The following is an 18,542-nucleotide window of genomic DNA, read 5'->3' as shown; positions in this document are numbered from 1 at the left end:
CAGTGTCACCTGCCTGACCCAGCACCAACAAGGTGGCAGGCACTCCTGGCATCAGTCCTAGGCTACAGCCTTCTCCTGGGGCTGCATCTTCCTGGCTGAGATTGGCAAGAGCAGTCCTCCAACAGGTTACTCGGGCTGTCCCCTAAGCCTCTGGGCCAGCTAGGACAAGCTCCTACTGGACTTGGGATATAGACTGGTGCTGTAGCGGCTAAAGCGGGACTCAAGTTTCTAAGTCCAGCCTAAAACTCACTAGGATGTGCAGTTTATGCTTCCGGAGTGTGGTGATGAAAAAAACTTGGGTTTTTCTCAAAATGTAGGAAAAATCCATCCCTTTTGCTTGGCTGTGTGATTTTTAGTCCTAGTGCTGCTGTACGGGAGCTGGAGACTCCAATGCAGAATGAAGGCCCCATGTGCCAGGTGGAAGATAAGAGCTAATCCCTAGTTTGAAAGAAGCATCATCTACATAAGCAAGACGGATGCAGCCAAGTCCCATCCCATTTTCTGAGTGCAGATCTAAGCACACAGAGCTTAACTGATTTCCCCACTGGCAGGTCCCAAGCCTCTGTTCCCCCAGGATGCCTTAATACCCTAATCAGCTGTTCTCCTACATTAAAGAGATGGATTTAACCCAAAAGGGCTGGCTGGGCCCTGAAAACCAATCATGCAGCCCACCGTTCCTCAATAGCCCTAGGGGAGAACAAGTCATCTGCTGCCAAATATTTATTGATGGGAATACGAGGGCGTTGTTTCTGCTGGGGGGATTGTGCCTAAGCCTTTAATCGTGCGGTGAGTACTGAATGTTACATCTCAGCGGGAACAATCACAGGCTTGATCTTGGCCAAGAGCTAGAGAAGCCAAGAGCCAGGATTGTCCACCTATGCTTTTCTAGGAGGCAGCAGAGCGCACCCCACCCTGTGATCAGCCTACACGTGGCCCCACGTTATCGTGCCCAGCAAATCCTCGGGTTTACACCAGCCCCCTCATTTACTGCACTGTCTCTGCAGAACTCCATGCACATGACAATTTGCTAAGTCACTCTTTTATTAAATGTCTCCACTGCTGCAAAGAAGATAAAATTTTTCATTACACGTCCCCTTGAGTAGTGGGGTGCTTGGCCCTGACTCTCAGGGCTGACTTCGTGGCCTTGATCCTTCTCCAACCAACTCTGCTCCGGGCTTTGCCAAAAGCCCACTCGGACAAGGACCTGCCCAAGGAGAGGGAGGACGAGACCCCTCATTTATGGAGATTACTTGCGCATCTGGTTGGCTCAGCAACTTTTTTGATTTGGCAAACTATTTTTACTGATCATGAATGACTAAGCATGTTGTTTTGGGGGCTGGTGGCTTTTTCCGGTCTTTCTTGGATTTATTTATTTTTAGCTTTCTTTGGGAGGGAAAAGAAGCAGAGCGCAGACTGAAAGCTTAGAGGACAGGAAACAGAGATGAATGGAGGGTGGGAAGATGGGATTTACCCCTCCAAGCCTCAGGCCACCCTACTGCTTATGGGGCTTAGCAACCCACTGAGGAATTTTACAGGGGCAATAGGAAAGAGTATTGAGGAGGTTGTGGGCTTTCTTCTTTGGAAAAAAGCAGGGGTGGGTCCTGCTAATGGTTTCCGGAGAGCTGGAGTAGGATTTGAGATGGAAGACTTTCTCACAGGTCTTACAGTGCTTGATTATGCTACAGCCCACATGTCTCTAGCATGATTACAGGAGAATAGCTTTGGGGCAGGAAACATCTTTCTGTTCTGTTTGTCCCATGCTTAGCACAAGGGGATGCGGGCCTTGATGCCACAGTAATACAGGCGATTATTCATACTTACCCCAGCTTTTATTTGAAAGGAAAGTGGGCTTAGACCTTATGGTTGAGGGCATGCATGCATGACCTTTAAAGACCCCCAGAAAATAGGAAGAGTGTTAAAATAATGCAGAATATTGAGGTTTTTTATTCCTTGTGTCATTATTTTTTAAGCCAGTTCCCTAATTTTGAAGGGTCACATGAATATTTTTGAACCGGTGATGCTGCATATACGCCGTTGTGGTCCATGACAATCAACCTCTCACTGCTCACACTTAGCATCAAGAAAGATGATGAATTACCAAACCAAAGACCCAAAAGTGCTCTGCAAACTGTAGGGTTGACCTGGTACCCAGAGAAGAGATAAAGCAGCCATCCAACCTCCCTGACCTTTCAATCCTATTCACATGAGGGAACATGCCGACCTCTGTTGATCCCACGTTCCCCTAGACCACCCTGCTGCCTCCTCTAGACCCCGTCTTTGACCTTTTTCTCTGCTCGCTCTCCGTCCCTATCTGATGTTACGAAGAGGAGCAGCCCTACGTACACAACTTTCCCCAGACAAATGAGCAGCAGGCACATCAGTAGCTCCTATGGCAGGCAGCAATCTGCATCCAACAGGTTTCATTGCTCCTCCTGAGCCTGCAAGAAGGATGCTCTGCACAGCTGCGGGTTGCCCACATTTGTCCAAGCCCTCCAGAAAAGTTGACGACAGCTAGCCATGGCTCTGCTTCTCCCGCAAACCTCCTAATCCCACGGGAACATCACTCTCACCCCAGCGCTGCTTCTGCTTCTTAGCAGCTTCTTGGAGAGAGACCTGCGTCTCGTCACAGGCAGCTGTAGCGCTAATAAAAACCTCTTTACTTTGGCAGGATCCAACGCCACTCCAGCAGTGATAAATCATGAACCAGAGGGCAATTTGTCCTGTTTTAACCAGCACAGGTGCCGTCAGAGGGATTAAACTTGCCTCTTGGAAACTGGACCCCCTCCAGGCTGGGAGCGCTGTGGATGTGCAAGAATTCCCTTCACATCACACCAACCGACGGGGATGAACACAGGGTGGGTGCCCCTAGACAGGAGCCAAACCTGCCTGTGAACAGCCGGGTGAATTACCATCCTTATTTCTTAGCTCAGCACTTTGTGGGTAGGCTTAAGGCATTTCCAGAGGATTTCCCTTCCCCTGCAGGTACCGCTCGCACAAACTGTTGTTTTACCCAGCCTGTTTCCAGTACTCTGGGATTTCTCTGCTCCGCTTCCCCAGCACCCCAGCCAAACTGGCTGCTGCCTCAAGGCCACCTGTACCAGGCTGGGCTCTGCTACTGTGGAGTGACATGGCATGTCCTCGTGTCCCCACCCTCCCCGTGCCATAGCAGCATCCTCCCAAATGACCTGCAAGCTGTCCCTGCACGGCACCAGCTGCTCTCCCACCAGCTGCTCTCCGGCATCATGTCCCTGGGGGGATGCTACTGCAGCACTCCAGAATCAGGTTTCCATGCAGGTCACAGGGCTGTTGGCAAGGGAAGGCAGCAAGCATTTCCCTGATCCTGTGCCAACACCGGGCACAGCCAGATCCTCTCTGGCTTGTCCATCCTTCATGACATCCCCACCTCCCTCCCCAAAAGCAGCCACATGCCCTGCGTCCTGCTGCAGGGGTGCTCCCGCCCCTGCCCGCACTGGGATTTGCTCAGTGCCGGCAGGATTTATCTCCGTGCACACAGGATTTATCCCCTTTCCATCTATCACTCATGACTAGATCACCTTTTTTCCCCATGGCTCTGCATTGCCACCGCCTCCCCTCACCATGCTGTCCCCATATGCCCCTGCCATGCTTGCTTTAGGTTTTGACCTGGGCCCATGGGAGCAAACCCACAACCCAGGCTGCAGCAAGTCCCTACTGTCTCTGTGGGTGATGCTGGGAAAAGCTGGGCCAACCATCAACTCTGGATGGCCGGGGAAGCCGCTCGGCCGGGGCCCAGGAGATGCCCTTCTCCAGCGGGGCGCTACCAGGATGCTCCAAGCAGGAGGTGACGTCCCTGTGGGGAGGACATGAGGAGAAGCGCTGAGACACGGAGGATCTCTCCTGCGTGGAGCATGTTCGGGGCGGGGGGAGCGAGGGGGCTGCAGGTTGACCTTCCCAGCCCCTAACTCCCCCCCTGGCCGGCCCTAGCCCATGGGCCCAAGCAGGAGGGGGAATTTCTCACATTCAAAATCTTTCTGGTTTTCACCTTTTTATTTACTAATGTTAAAGAAATAAGAAATTCTCAGCTAGTTCATTCCTGTGGTTTGCAAACAAAATTTTTAAGTTGTTTTGTTTTCCTTCTGAAAAGGCATTTCTTTATTTAAATATTGACCTACCAATTTATAAGGAGAAGAGGTTTAGAAAAGGGATCAATAATCTGAAAATGAGATGAAGGATTTTGTGCTGAACTGAATGGAGCATTTTACCCAAAATGGCATTTTGACATTTTTTTCTTTTTGTTGGCTGAAAGATATTTTTATTTGGACTGCAGTTAATTGTTTTGTTTCAGCATTACAGACTGCTGCATAATTCCAGAGAGACACAAGCAGGGAGACTCCAATAATTGTTTATTAGCTATGGACAGTGAAGCTAAGGGAATTAATTCTTGGACTTGGGATTTTGTTCTGCTATTCTCACATGCTTTATGCATTTTGGCTAATCTTTACTTCTTGCTCCCTTGCATTAACCCTCATTCTTTAAGCATCTCTTTACCTGTGAATCTTGCAGCATTTTTTTGTTTTCTCTGTGTGTGTTTGTTTTATTTCAATTACTCCACCTACAAACTGTTGAAACTCTTCAGGTATCACCAAGGAGAGGGAAACGTGGATCAGGATTGAGCCAGCAAGCGCTGCAGGCTCAGCTGCAGTGGTCCTGAAGGCGTAGCAAACAGGAGACATGGGCTTTTACAGTAAGAGAAATGATGATCAATATGTGTATTGCCGGGACACTTAGGTGCCAAAACTCAGTTCAGGGCACTATTATGCCAACCACTAGTGCAAGAAGTAATCCCGTGGTCCCCGGGTGTAGCGGTGCTCCCTCCTCCCCCTCCTGCCTGCCCTCCTCTCCTCCCTATCTCCTCTGCTCACTCCCTCGCTCCTCTCCCCGCTCGCTCCTCTGTCTCCCGGTCCCTCTCTCTCTCCTGCCTTCCCCCAGCAGCTCCCCTTTTCTGCTCCTTCTTCCCCTTTTTCATCCCCCCCCTCTTCCCCCCTGCCTCTCCATCCCCTCACCCCCATTTTTCACGGGGGGGGCTTTCACTTTGCCAGGGCAGAGCGCGGTGACGCCGCGGCAGCCACCACGGAGAGGACACAGGACCCCCCCCTGGGCCCACCGTGCCCCTTCGAGGGGGTGGCCTGGACCCCGAGACCCCCTCAGGGCCCCCCGCAGGGCTGCTTCGCCTGCATCGCCAAGCCCCCAGCTCTCCGGCAAGCTTCGCCCGTCCTGTCTCCTTCTTCCGCCGTTTATCTCATGGAGAGCAAGAGCTGCAAAGGGGACAGCCTGCGGCCGGCGGTCCCATGCAAGCACTTGGTGGAGAAGAAGACGATGACCAACCCCACCACCGTCATCGAAATCTACCCCGACACCACTGAGGTGAACGACTACTATCTCTGGTCCATCTTCAACTTCGTATACCTCAACTTCTGCTGCCTCGGCTTCATCGCCTTGGCCTATTCATTGAAAGTGAGTGCCGAGCGTGAGGCGTGGGGTACGGGTTGGCTGGAGAGAGCGTTTGGGGGTTGCACCTGATGTAAATCACATCTTTGCCACCTAAATGAAAAGGTTGCACCCACTGGGGATGCGGATGGGGAGAGCTGAGGTGTGTTTTAGAGCTGGGGATGTTGCTTCAGGTGGGGAAGAGGTGCTTTGACTTGCTCTGGTACCCTCAGAGGCTCCTCTGAACCGCGGCAGCAGGGGGACGGACAGGCAACGCAGTGCTCATGCTGTGCCCACAGACACCCCAGCGCTCAGACACTTCTTCGGGATCTTGTTGGTTAGAGATCTTACCAGGGTAGAACGCGGCAGCATGGGGTGGTTGGGCAGGAGCATGAAGAAGCAGCCGGCCAGGATCATCTGGTGCCTGGCAAGTTGCGTGGGGGGAGAGGAGGCTGCCAAGGTGCAGGGCAATCCTGCCTGTTTCCCTCTGGCCCTCTCCCTAATTTAAACACCAGAGCTGGTGCTCAGCTACCCACCACCACCACCACCACTCCCCCCAAGCCCTGTAAATCCCAAAGCCAGCCCTGGGACCTGCCAGCATTGTGGGAACAAGTCCCAGGTACCTGAGGAGGGGGAAGAGAGTGCAGGAGGGCTTTGCACAGCATCGGGGCTGGGGGGAAATACAGCCGTGTTGATGGAGAGGAGATGGCGTGGAGCACAGCCAACATATGGGACAGGACTGGGTCAATCCCAGTAGTGACCAACCTGGGGGGGATGGAGTCCAGCAAACGGGCAGCCCCTCAGCAGCTGCTGGAGAGAGGAGTCCGGGCTGCCCTCCCCTTCCCTGCCTGCCAGCCTCGAAACTAACTGAATGGATGTGCAGAGAGCCCGGGGCGGCTGGGTGGCCCGGGAGAGGAGCTGGCTGATTTGTTTTGGCAGGCATCGTTTAGACGAAGGCCAGGGCGCAAACGGGCTTCGTCACAGAAGCAGATCAATTAACCCCATCCAGCTCCCATGAGCTGGACTGCGAGTGCCCAGCACTGCAAAGATGCTGCTCTGGGGCCCGTCAGGGTCTCCGGCAGAAAGGTTCAGGGTCAAGTCCGTGGACCCGTGCCCTGGGCTTGCCCAGCACTGGCACCATGGTGCCTGCCTCAGTTTCCCCTTCCTGCAGATGGGTGATGAGCACCCATCCGCCACCCGTGCAGCAGGCTTCGCTGCTGCCTGGGGGAGGCATTTAATAGCTTAATTCATGCCAGGGCTGAGCATCACCACAAGCAGGACTGACCCAAGGGCAAATCCAGGCAGCGGCAGCCTAACATGAGGTGTGGGGAAGGAGTCCCTTAACACCCCCACTCTTTCAGCTAGCGAGGGAAGGAACTGGCTGCTTGATTATTTTTGTGTGTGTGTGTCTTTGCTCATCTGAATTTGTCTTTAATAATCAGCGTTTTTCCCATGCAAGAGGCATGGTCACAGCGGGCTAAGAAAGGGTTTCACATCACGGGGACACAGCAGCAGCTATAGCAGGCATCTAGGTAGATGCGGTCCCTCAGCTGCAGCCAGCAGGACAGCCTGAGGACCGGGCTGACCCATCCCCAAGGGTCAGGACAGAGTAGGGTCTACCACCTACGAGGCTTTTAAAGGCTGGACCCTTCACTATCTTTGACATGGGGTGGAAGGAAGGGCAAAGCCCAGAAATAACCCGGGGCTGGAGCCTCGTGCTGGGGCAGAGGCATGGGCTCAGCATCTGGCTGCAAAGGTCTAGAGGACATAAACTCCAGTGTGAAAAAAAGAAGCAGTGGTGAGGGAAGGCAAATGGGCAAATATGCTCCAAATCAGGGAAAGGAAAACAGAAGATGGGTGTCAAAAAAACAGCCTTGGATTTTGGACTGCAGAGGCAGTAGCTGATCAGATGTAGCTGTGGTACCCGAGCAGATGTGGAGCTGAGCAGGTAGAAATAACCCTGCTTTGGCCTTGGAGCTCCCCAGCGACTGTGACGCTGTGACAGGGGGGGAAGAGAAACAAAATGCCCCTGAGAGGCACAGGACAGGGCTAGCAAGTGGCCAAAGGAATGGCGAATGCCCTTGCAGGCTGCTGTTGATAGGAGGCAACAGGGATGCTGGGGTAGTAGCAGAAGGTCTGTCCTGGGGAAGACCACTGGGATGTTAAGAAAGATTTGATCCTTCCTTCCTCACAGCTACTGCAGAGACCTTCACAACATCCCAGCCAGGCTGGATGTTAGGGTCATTTTTCCAGAAGCCTGTTGTTTTCATCTCTTTTACAGTCGATAAGGTTTTTCCCAGAAGTTCAGAGAAAGCAGAAGCAAGGAATGCCCTGAGCACAGATGTCCCTTTAAACAGACTTCTCTTGTTCCTCTGCAATTAAATGTAAGGACAATTTAGCAGCAGCAAACTTAAGTCCCAGCCTTTCTAGGAGGTTTGCACTCTGCAGGGACCGAGTAATGTGCTGTGGGAGGGAGACAAGGGGAGCAGCACCTTCCCCTCCCTGAGCCCATTCTGGGACTTCTGACGGCAGAGCCCTTGGCCAGTGGAGCAGAGGTTTCCTAGCTGAAGGGCCATCAGGGCACTGATGGCATGAAACAGTTCCCAGGTTATGTTTTTTCCATTTCCTTTAAATAACTGAAATATTTAAGAATCATCGTTTTCATTATCAGAAACAGCATTTTCAATACCCTGTCATATGTATCATCTGCTTTTGCCAGATGCATACCATTAATAAAGCAGCAGCTCCTTCATGCCCCAAGCCCGTGAGATGTTTCATTATGGACCTTAGCACACCCTCGTATTGCCACCAGTTTCAGCAGCACCATGCCCACACTGGAAGCCAGATGCATGCTTGGCTACACTTGAATATTGCCATAAAGCCGTGTCCTTCCCCGTGCCCACTTTTATTGGTTTCAGCTGCAGGCGGGAAAACAGCACCTCCATGCCTGCCTGGCCTTTTGCACGCGAGCTGCAGCCTTCTAGATTGCTTTCTGCAGGGAAATGCTATTTCACGGTGACCAGCATTTACTAAAAAAATGACAAAAACCCACCCCAGCACCAAAGAATTTATGCTCTTACTTAAAGAAACACATGAAGTCAGGTGAGGGCAAAGACTGCCAAGTACTCTGTGTGACGGACACTCCAGCCAAGCACTCTGAATAACAGTGTGACGCCACGCCTCGTCTTTATTTACACCCATAGCGGGCCAGATCCTCAGCAGATAGAGCTTGCTGGGCTGCAACAGAGTCGCACCGACTCATGTATCCCTTGGGGGGGTTATTTCTAGCGTTCCAGGCTTCTCAAGGTCAACCTCCTGGAGCGCAAGCAAGGCACTCGCACATAAGCATGCATTGGTGCTGGGGAAGAAGAGATAAACTTCTCTTTAGGGAAGTTAGAACGGAAGTTCGGGGAAGTTAGAAACCCTGAAGTAATCTTAACCCCAGCCCAGCACAGATGTGAGGATCGCTCCAACGTCAACGCTTTGGATTGAGTTGGTTTCCATCAGGAGCAAATGCCGTGGCCCAATATTCGGCAGCTCCCTCTCCTCCTCTTTCCCAGCTCCAAGCAGTAAGGAATGATGCATCAGCGCCTGGTGGCAGGAGATCTCGCTTCAGTCGTTAGGAGGTCCATCTTCGGAGACCACCAGGGTGAGGGAAGTCCTTCTCAGTACCCATTACGCCATGAGGCAGTAGATCAGAGGAGCTGGGATCTGAGAGGAGCCGCGGTATGGATGTTGTGGTGGTGGTGTTGTATAAAGATGAAGATGGCAAGAAGCCCTGCTGGCTTTTTAAGCCCCACCAGCAGCCTGTGGGGTTGCTCGCAGAGTTTTCCTGCCCCTCAAGGCCACCAAAATTTGCAGTGTGATAGCAACCCAGGAGAGCTGAACTCTTCTGCCCTCTCTCTGCCCGGCCGTTAGCACGCAGCTCCGGGCATGGCTGTTTGCTTTCCCCTCTCACCACGTGTTGACCTTCCTCATTCCGAGTGGAAGCTGACTGGCACAAATCCATGGCTATTTATTAACCCCAAGAAGCAGAGAGGCTGCGGCACCCAATCTCTCAGGCAGGCTCTCAGCCTGCTTTTTGGAAGCAGCAATGGTTTACGGAGGTGGGTGAAATGCAGAGGCAACAGCCCCGTGACGCCGGTGCCAGCGTGGTGGAGTTGCGCAGGCTGGAGAGCTCTTGACCAATTCACAGAGCAAATAAATCCAAGGATCCCCTCCAGAGCTCCTTACGTGTAGGAACGCAGAGCTCTGCACGGAAATGGGTTGACAGACAACCAGCTGTGGGCTGCATGCTAAAAGCTGGGCTGCCTTAAATACAGCCTCATTAGGCTCATTATCAACAAATCATTTGTCTCCTCCTGCAAGCTGAGGCAGCACTTTGTACCCACGCAGCAAGTTCTTTGCTCCCAAAAATGAGAGGGGGTCAGCCCCCAGAGCAAAGAGAGGGGAGGTGGCTGATGGGGAAGGGACCGGAAAGGAGCGGGACAGTAGGAGTTGAGGGGAGTGCTCAGAGAGGAAGCTGAAGGTAAAGGCCCAATGGGAGGAAGGGCAGGAGACGGTGGTCAGAGGGAGGAGAGAAAGAGCCCTCAGGCACTGGCACGATGGGAGATGTTGGAGAACAAGGTGAGCTGGAGATGCTGGAGGACAAGGTGAGATGAAGATGTTGGAGGACAAGGTGAGCGGGAGATGCTGGAGGACAAGGTGAGATAAAGAAGTTGGAGGACAAGGTGAGCTGGAGATGCTGGAGGACAAGGTGACAAGTAGGGAGGTGACAGACAAGCAGGAACAGAGGGAGAGGACACCACTGCCTTTTGCTAGTGGGAGAGGGGACAAGGAAAGTTTGCATGTTAAACCACAAAAGCAGTCTGTGTTTAGTGGAAGGCCAGGCACGGAACAGGAAAGGAAATGTGTAAGTTGTCAAGCCAGACCAGGGATGAGCTTTGCCTTGTCCCGGGGTGGGATCTTCAAAAGGGCCACCACACAGTGCTTCGGGGTGCCTGGAGAAACCCCGCAGTCATCAGATGCAGGATAATTAATCTTACAAACTGGTCATCTCAGTGCAAAGCCAAAAATCCCCAAATAATTTTAGGCAAGGTGAGGAGGGTCAAAGCGATGATGCGAAAAGGGTCTGTGACCAAGGAAACATCACACTTGGGTTTGGGGGGGGTTCAGCCTTGTGACCTTGGGGACCTGTCCCTCCACGCCTCACCTCCTTGACTATGGAAGGAAGCAGCTTTCAGAGCTCCCAGATGCTTGTGCACCAGCTGCCAGCACATTGTGGTGATGGTGGCCACAGGAGCATGAAAATAGGAAAAGCTGAGGCTAGGTTATGAGAAAGACACTGGCATCTCCTTAAGGACAGAGCAGGGAAGGAGCCGAAACGCGTATCTGCTCTCCAGGAGAGCTCCTCCTCCAGATCCCATCTCCGATGCAGCAGCAGGACATTGAAGGGGGACGTCTGCAAGCATCTGGGGGTGCAAGGCCAGGCAGGAGGAGGTGAGACCACCCTCGAGAGATGTGGGAGTCTTGGGCTGCAAGTGGTTTGGAAGGAGAAATGCCTTTTCATTGCGCTTGTGTGCCTCAGGGGCCCTGGCACTTGTCCGGCACTTAGAGGCTCCACTGCAACATAAATTATAATGGACAATAAGGGATGATTTGCATGAGGGTGACTGCTGAAGCCATAGGGTGTATGGGGAAATAATAAGGGAGGAGAGTAAGGGGACCAAGGACTCCACAGGGACGTTGGATCCAGGCAAACAAGGACAGAGCAACCAGAGGAGAGCTAGGGAAGGGAAAGGGTAGGGAAGGGGCAGGGGGCTGCTGGAGATGGGGGATGCAGCAGGGGTGGGCAGGAGCAGGCAGATGGGACCAGCCAGAGGGGCAGGGAGAGGAGGCAGCTGGGTGCCCTTTGGCAGGAGCCGAAGGTGGCTGTCTGTACCTTCATTTGGACCCAAAGAGCAGGAAAGACAAGAGATGCGAAGGACAGAAAAAGAAACTGGGAGGAAATGATAGCGCTGGGGAGAGGGCAGCCCTGGGTGGCCCATGCTAGAGATGCTGAGGAGCAGCAGACTGGACCAGGGCCAGAGGGAGAGCCATGGGGCAGTCAAGGGCAGGTGCTGCTGAAGCGCATCGTGAGAAAAAGCCAAAGCGCCGGTCATGAGTGCGAGCTGGTGTCGGGTAGGAGGGGCTGCTGGGAGCACTGGGAAAGGGCTGGGCACAGAAATTAGGGTGTCAAGGAGCCCCAGGGACAGGAGGAGCAGCAGCGGAGGAGAGCTCCCGGGGCCGAGAGGCACTGGCCCTGCAAAGGCAAAGCACGCAGCCCGGCAGCAGGAGGGTTGCAGAGCTCGGTGTGCCGGCCACACCGGTCTGCTGGAGAAACCCCTGTCTGCCTGGCGAACTCCAGCTTGCCTGCAGCAGAGAGTGACGTCTCCCAGCCACGGCTGTGTTACGGAGGAGGAAGGGGCAAAAGGCATCTTGCTCTGCACAGGGTTTTGCCTCTGGCAGCCCCACCGCTGCCGCTGGGAAGAGGAAAGCGAGAAAAGCGTGGCATGTGAGAGCTTCAAAGAGCCTGTGGGGAGCAGCGGGCGGGATTTCTGGCCCAAATCCAGCGCCCTTGGGGCTCTGGCTGCAGGGACCCCAACGCGCACCCAGGGGGGTTTTGGGGAGTATGCTAAACCTACCGAATTATTTCAAAGGTGAGTCATCCTGGACACGCAGCCGACACCAAAAGGCGTGTGGGCTCCCAGGCTGCCGGCTTGCTGCCTTCCCCAGAGGTCATCTCCGCTGCTGGGAGCATCAGCCAAGCATGCCACAGAGCCATGCACCCCTGTCCCCACCCCCAGGAGAAAGCCCTGAAGCTGCCAAGCACTCAGCAGCATGGTGGTGAGCGGATGGCCCCGGCTCCAGCTGCAGGCTCTCGGGAGCAGGGCACGACAGAGGACGTGGCACCACAGGATTTAATACGAGGAGGAAAACAGAGCTCTCATTCTTGCCTATGTGCCTGCCGGCGCTGGCTCCTGCAGGAATCATGCCACAGCAGCAGCCACTGTGGGGACACAGTCCAGGATTCATGAAGAGCAGGGGGTGCTTGTGCAGAGAGGTCCTCACTGGTGCGACGGAGGAGGGGACATTGCTTGAGGGTCTGAGACAGTGTTTTTGGAGGCTCCATGAACCAGCGTGGCTCACTGGGGTGAGGGGTTCAGCAACCCTTCCCCATATCCAGCAAGTCACAGAAGGCTTTCAGGTCAGCTCCGTGGGTAAGCATTGCAGGAAGGAGAGAGAAAAAGTCCCTAAGATGTGGTCTGAATCCATCGCAGAGTCATTTCGGGAAGCTCCTGGTTGATAAAAGCCTTTTGATATTTCTAGGTAGGACTCTGGGGCTGGTTTTCGCAGCCTGCCACCGACATCTAGCGTTCAGCCGGCAGCACCTTGATGGTGCTCACACTGCGGGCAGCCAAGGCAGACTGCGAAGGACATGCAGCCCTGCAGTCTGCAACCCTCCGGCCACAAAGTGGGCAGCAAAGCAGGCACTGCCATGCCATGCCGGCCCCTGGATACCCCACTCAGATATAGGAAAGGGACGAGGGGGCAAGTCTCCTGGTCCTTTCATCCCACATCCTCGTGGCTCCAGCTGCCTGGGTCTGCTGGGGGCCAGCTGACGGGGTGGTTTGGGGATGGGGATACATCCCTGCTAGGAAGGGATGGAGCCTGACCACTAATGTGCTGGGCTCAAACTGCAGAGCTACTGTTGGTGGGCAGTGCCATCATCTGCCTGCCTGTGCCACCTGCTGCCTGGTGATGCTATTGCTGCCTGGCAGTGCCACCACTGTCTGCTAGTGGTATTCACTGCCCGGTAGTGCCAATATTTGCCTGCTAGTGCCATGTACTGCCTGGCTGTGCCGTGTACTGCCTGGCAATGCCATACACTCCCGGGTAATGCCATCGCTGCCTGCTAATGGCATCGCTGCCTTGCAGTGCCATCTGCTGCCTGCTAGTGCCATCGCTGCCTGCTAATGCCATCACTGCTTTATGGTGCCATCGCTGCCTTGCGGTGCCATCCACTGCCCAGCTGTGCCATCCGCTGCCTGGCAGTGCCATGCACTGCCTGGCAGCCCGGAGGAGGTGGAAGCAAGCCAGTGACATGGACATACACAATCCTTACCTACTGCAGAGCTGTCCCAAGGCAAGCCCATGAACGTCCCAGCCCGCAGGATAATGAAGAGAGCAGACTGCGCTGTCAGGATTGAAAACTGCCAGTGGCAGAGATGCTACACGAGCCGCATAAGACCTGCAAAAGGAACTCATTAACCCAGGACTGCTTAATATGCTGGAGGCTTGTGCGCAGCCCTGGAGCTGCAGTAGGATGCCGTGCCAGGTTTTGCCCGCTCAGCCCCTCAGCACAGATGAAAGCAAGGGGATGCACACCAAACCCAAAGCCACCCTTCTCGCTCACAGGCCAGGCAAGCTGAAGCCCGATGCTGCAAGGCCAGGGGGCTGCGACATGGTGGGACAGATGCTTTAGGGCCCACGTGCATGGGTTGCAAGATAGCACCTCAGTTCCCTTGTGCGCCCTGGGGCTCCAAATGGCACTGCCCCACTCCAGGGGCCACGGGGACCTGGTTGGTAACAGCAGTGGGTCACTCTTTCAGGTCTTCTCTGCTCTCAGGGATTTCCAGCCCAAAGGCATCACAGTGCTTGGCTTCACAAGGTCAACCCATAGCAGAGCCGGGGTGCAAACCTCACCTCAGGGTGTTTTATGGCACCCCAAGCCTTCAAATGCAAAGAGGCACAGCCCAGCCCTCGTCTGCTGCACAGGTACCCTACTGTGTGGATATTGTTTGAGACAACCTCTCAATTTTTATTTTTTTTTTGTCTCAGGTCCGGGATAAGAAACTCCTCAATGACTTAAACGGAGCAGTCGAAGATGCCAAGACAGCTCGGCTTTTTAACATCACCAGCTCAGCCCTTGCCACCTTCTGTATCATCCTTATCTTCATCTTCCTGCGATACCCCCTCACTGACTACTAAAGTGAGGCCAACAGCAGCAGGCGCCGCCAAAATGCCTCTATGCCAGAAGTGTCTGCAGTTGTTTCTTGTAGCAAGGACGCAAAAAAAAAAACCCAAACAAACAACAAACCACTCCACCTTGATTGCAAAAACAACCAAACACAAAACCGCCAATTAAATACATAAATAAAAATTAAATGAGTTGATCAGCCCAGCTGAGCATACCCTTCCTGCCCCCAAACAGTTTGTGAACTGCTGTAGGAAAGGGTCTCATTCTTACACATGTACAGGGAGAAAAATAGACCAAGAAATATTTATTTTATGGCCAACAAGCCATGTGACAAGAGCGTGCGAAGTCAAGAGCGACGCATGCCTGGCAGCAGAAAGCTGAGCTCTGGGGAGCAGTGGGGTCCTGCCGAGTGGGAGGTGTGTGCAGTGATGGATGGTGTCTGCGGCAGGGCTGGCTCACAACATATCAGAAGTGTTCAGGCCACCCCACCACCCCCGATGGACGGGGGTTTCTTTTCCTTTTCCTCTCTTGAGTTTCGTCCACTGGTTCAAATAACTCCCAACCCCTGGAGAGCCGAGGGTCTTAGGAAGTTCGTGCTAGGGAGCCCCAAAGCTCCAGAGAAACCCCAAAAGCATTAAAGGGCAGGTTTCTCCTCAGGATCTCCCGGGAATGCTGAGAAGGAAGGCACCTTCTGAAGAACTCGCCTAAGCCCCCTAAAACTGAGTGCTACTGTACTTCTGTAAATGGTCAATAAAGATACCTCTGATATCTGACGCTGCTGGGTTAAGTCCTTCCTTAGGAGTGCCGAGCTCCTGGTCCCTATAGGCTGGCAAGAGAAAATGCTAATGTCGCCAGCGGCTGCTTGGAGGAGATTTAAAGCAGGTGTGAGGGATGCTGCTGCAGGTCAGGGCTGCATGCAGCCATAAAAGAGGGTGCAGATCCAGATTTAAGATCGGAGACCTCAGTGACTCCCGTGTCAATCAATTGCAAGCAGGAAAACACAGCCAAGCAGGCAGGTCCCCCCTCCCCTTCTAGGACCAACATCGAAGTTAGGAATAAATCACTGCAGTATGAACCTGTTTCTACCGCAGCACTTCCCAGGGTCATTACTGAGAGCCAGATTTTGGAGACACCATGTGTTTGCCGCTGCACGAGGCAGGAGCTTGGAGCTCTTCCTGATAGCTGCCTGCAGCTGCCTGCAGTGCTGCAAATCGACACGTCCTGCCTTGAAAACACCGCAAATGAATGGCAAGACCAGGACCAAAATACAGCTTCTCAGCCCCTCTGACCCTTCATCTCATCTCATATACCACAGCTGCCTCATCTTTTTCCAGCTGTAAGGTGACCTCACACCCAGGGAGACAGATCGCTGCAGATCAGCCATGGAGCCAGGAGGAGGCAATAGTGTCCACCTTTGTGCCCACCTCGAAAGCAATGGTGCAGCAAGAGATGGGCAATGCAGACAGGCTATCGCGGGATACTTCATCCTCTGCTGAGTGTGTGGTTAAATCAACATGCTGTCTCTGGGCTCTGCTCAGTGAGAGCTGTGTCATTGTGGACCATGGGGACAGACCATGAGGACGCCTCTCTGAAAGCCTCATGAGATGTCACCTCCTTCCTGCAAAGGTCTCCACGCCTTAACCCCAGCCTGGGCTTCATTTATGGGGGAAGCTACAGGCAGAAGGACCTGCAGTCCTACCTGCTCCCCTTTCACTGGAGGTTATTTCCATACCAGACCAGATCAGGGGGCTGTTTTGCACTGAAGTTTCCACTGGCACTGCAGTACATAGTGCCCTGGGAGGTATCTTGGCCATGAGCTGCTCTATGATCACTCAACCAGATGGTTAAGACTCTTCCCAACCTCTCTTGGTTACTTCTTGCTCCTTTCCCTGAAGCAAGATCACCAGGGTCATAGCCATCGGCATTTCCATCCTAACATATCCAGGGGCTGTATCCAGTCCTTGTCCCCGGCAGAAGAAGGAGGTGGCCTGTCACGATGGCAATGCCTCCAAAGAGGGTGAAGCCAAAATGACTCTCATTGCAGCCACCCTGAGCTGGCACCTGACAATTGGAGCAAATTAAAGCCCGCTGGGACGGTGCTAGTTTAGGCAAGACCTGAACTAGTCACCCCAAAATGCTCCGAGGGTTAGGAGGAGCACAGAAGTAAGGTTGCATCACCTTTTCCCTCCCCCTGTACCTACACCGAGCTTACGTTCCCAAGGTCTTGGCTTAATATCCTTCACCATGTGGGTGCCCATTGTACCTCTCAAGCTTTGCAGCCCAACCAGAAGCCTGGCAAGATAGACTTGGGGGATAATTCACACAGTGCTAGAGGTTTGGATCACTGCAGGACCAACATGCCCAGCACCTCTTGCAATAACAAGTGCATTCCCCTCTATGAGCTGGGACTCGTTGGAGCCACGTTGTAAGTGCTTCTGCACTTGGTGAACACCTTCCCCCTCCCAGCTCTGCGAAATCTTGCGGGAATGGTGCTGCCATCCCCATTTCCGTGCCACGCAGGAGAGAGCCACCCTGCTTGGCATGCAAGTGTGGGGCTGCTCAGATAAAGGCAGAGCTGACACAAAATTGGAAGTGACCCAAAGCCAGCCTTTCCTACATTTAACAAGTGTGACAAATGAGTTACCATCATCCCTTCCCCTGATGGACCGTCTTATCTGCAGGAAAATGGATGCTGGTTTAATGAACCGGGAGGGAATATTGAACTGACTCTGCAGCATTTTTGCATGCATAAACCATCAGCGATGGAGAGGGTGGGCTATTATTAGTAACCATCATATTTATTATTTGTTGCCCACATTGTAGGAGGTGTGAATGCTGAAATCGCTGTGCTACAGCAGGTCAGAGGTCCACCCAGACCTGCCCTGGACAAGAACAGGGTAGCAGAAGAGGATGCAGTAACCCTGTGGCTGGAGGATGGGATGATTGACCCCAGGCAGATGCTCTGCTCCACCACAGCCCTCACCTCGGCTCCACCTGTGCCTCTGGGCTGGGAGCAGCAAAGCCCCTATGCTCTCCCCTCCTCTCTCTTAGTGTCCCCTCCATTCGTTTTAATGAAGCCCCACCAAATAGCAGTAGGAAAGCACTCCCCAAATGGGGAAAAGGAGAGGGAGACATAGATTTCCAAGCTTGCTTAGGAAAACAAACAAACAAACAAACAAAAAAACCCATTCATTTATTCATGCAGAGGTCTTCCAAGCACAACAGCATCAAGGTGCTTAGAATTCATTTCATCTTGCCAGTGTTGGGGAACCCCAAACTGAGATGGCAAAACTGTGTCCCCATTTACTGGCAGGCAGGTACATCCCAGATTGCACCAACTGTGCTGTTAAGCAAAAGAAAGAACTTTTTTTTTTTTTTTCATTTTGAGGGAACAAGGGAAAGAAAAGCAGCAGCCAAATCTGACAGGCCCTCTAATTGCTTCTTGGGGTTTTTTTTTCCCCTCATTTTGCAAGAAAATTCTGGAAGTTCAGGTTTTGCCAAGGCTGACACCCGATGCAGCAGAAGGCAGGCTTTCGAGGGTTGCTTCTCTGCCTTTTCACTTCTGCCACTCGCAACGTCGCACCGCGCTCTCCAAATCGCACCTTTTTTTGGCTGCGAAGCCGCAGCCTCTGTTGCACTCGGATAAGGAAAACCGAGAGGAGGGGGTGGAAGAGAGGAACAGCCAAACGCTGCTTGAGAAGCATCTTTTGAGATGGGGAAGAACTGACGGTCATGTTGCCATGTAGAGATTTAATTGTATTCCTTCAGGAAACTGAGCTTGACAGCTTGATGAGGATTTCTTTTTGCGTTTTCTTTAGCTCAAGAGGTATTGTGAGGTTGTGCCTAAAATACTGCTGCTGGGTTTGTGCCCCTGGTACACGAAAGGCGTTTGGGGTGAGCACAAGGAAAGGCCACCGAGGCTGGTGAGGGGGTGCGCTTGCCCCGGGGAGGGGATGCTGCGGAAACGGGGCTGTTTCGCCCAGCCCTGAAATGGCTTCGGGGGGACCCTCACGGCAGCCCCAGCACCCAGGAGGAGGTCACGGCTTGAAGGGGGGAG

General features: G+C 53.4%; 1 protein-coding gene across 1 annotated transcript; it reads left to right on the top strand.

Moving 5' to 3' along the window:
• The first annotated feature begins 4,710 nt into the window (after positions 1–4,710).
• Positions 4,711–14,627, top strand: IFITM10 (interferon induced transmembrane protein 10). Its single transcript, XM_009892027.1, has 3 exons — positions 4,711–4,723; positions 5,084–5,493; positions 14,347–14,627. Exons 1-3 carry the CDS (start codon positions 4,711–4,713, stop codon positions 14,494–14,496), a joined length of 573 nt encoding a protein of 190 aa, XP_009890329.1. The 3' UTR covers positions 14,497–14,627.
• The last annotated feature ends 3,915 nt before the right edge of the window (positions 14,628–18,542 follow it).

This window comes from Charadrius vociferus, unplaced genomic scaffold (assembly GCF_000708025.1).
Source record: "Charadrius vociferus isolate BGI_N301 unplaced genomic scaffold, ASM70802v2 scaffold179, whole genome shotgun sequence".
Lineage (NCBI taxonomy): Eukaryota > Metazoa > Chordata > Aves > Charadriiformes > Charadriidae > Charadrius > Charadrius vociferus.
The sequence above is the reverse complement of the archived record's forward strand: the minus strand, read 5'-3'. Positions and strand labels throughout refer to the sequence as shown.

What these genes read in the sequence shown, in the direction of transcription:
- IFITM10 (XM_009892027.1), top strand. An exon ending in CCTTGGCCTATTCATTGAAA is followed by an intron (nt 5,494 to 14,346) that starts GTGAGTGCCGAG and finishes TTTTTGTCTCAG; the next exon opens with GTCCGGGATAAGAAACTCCT.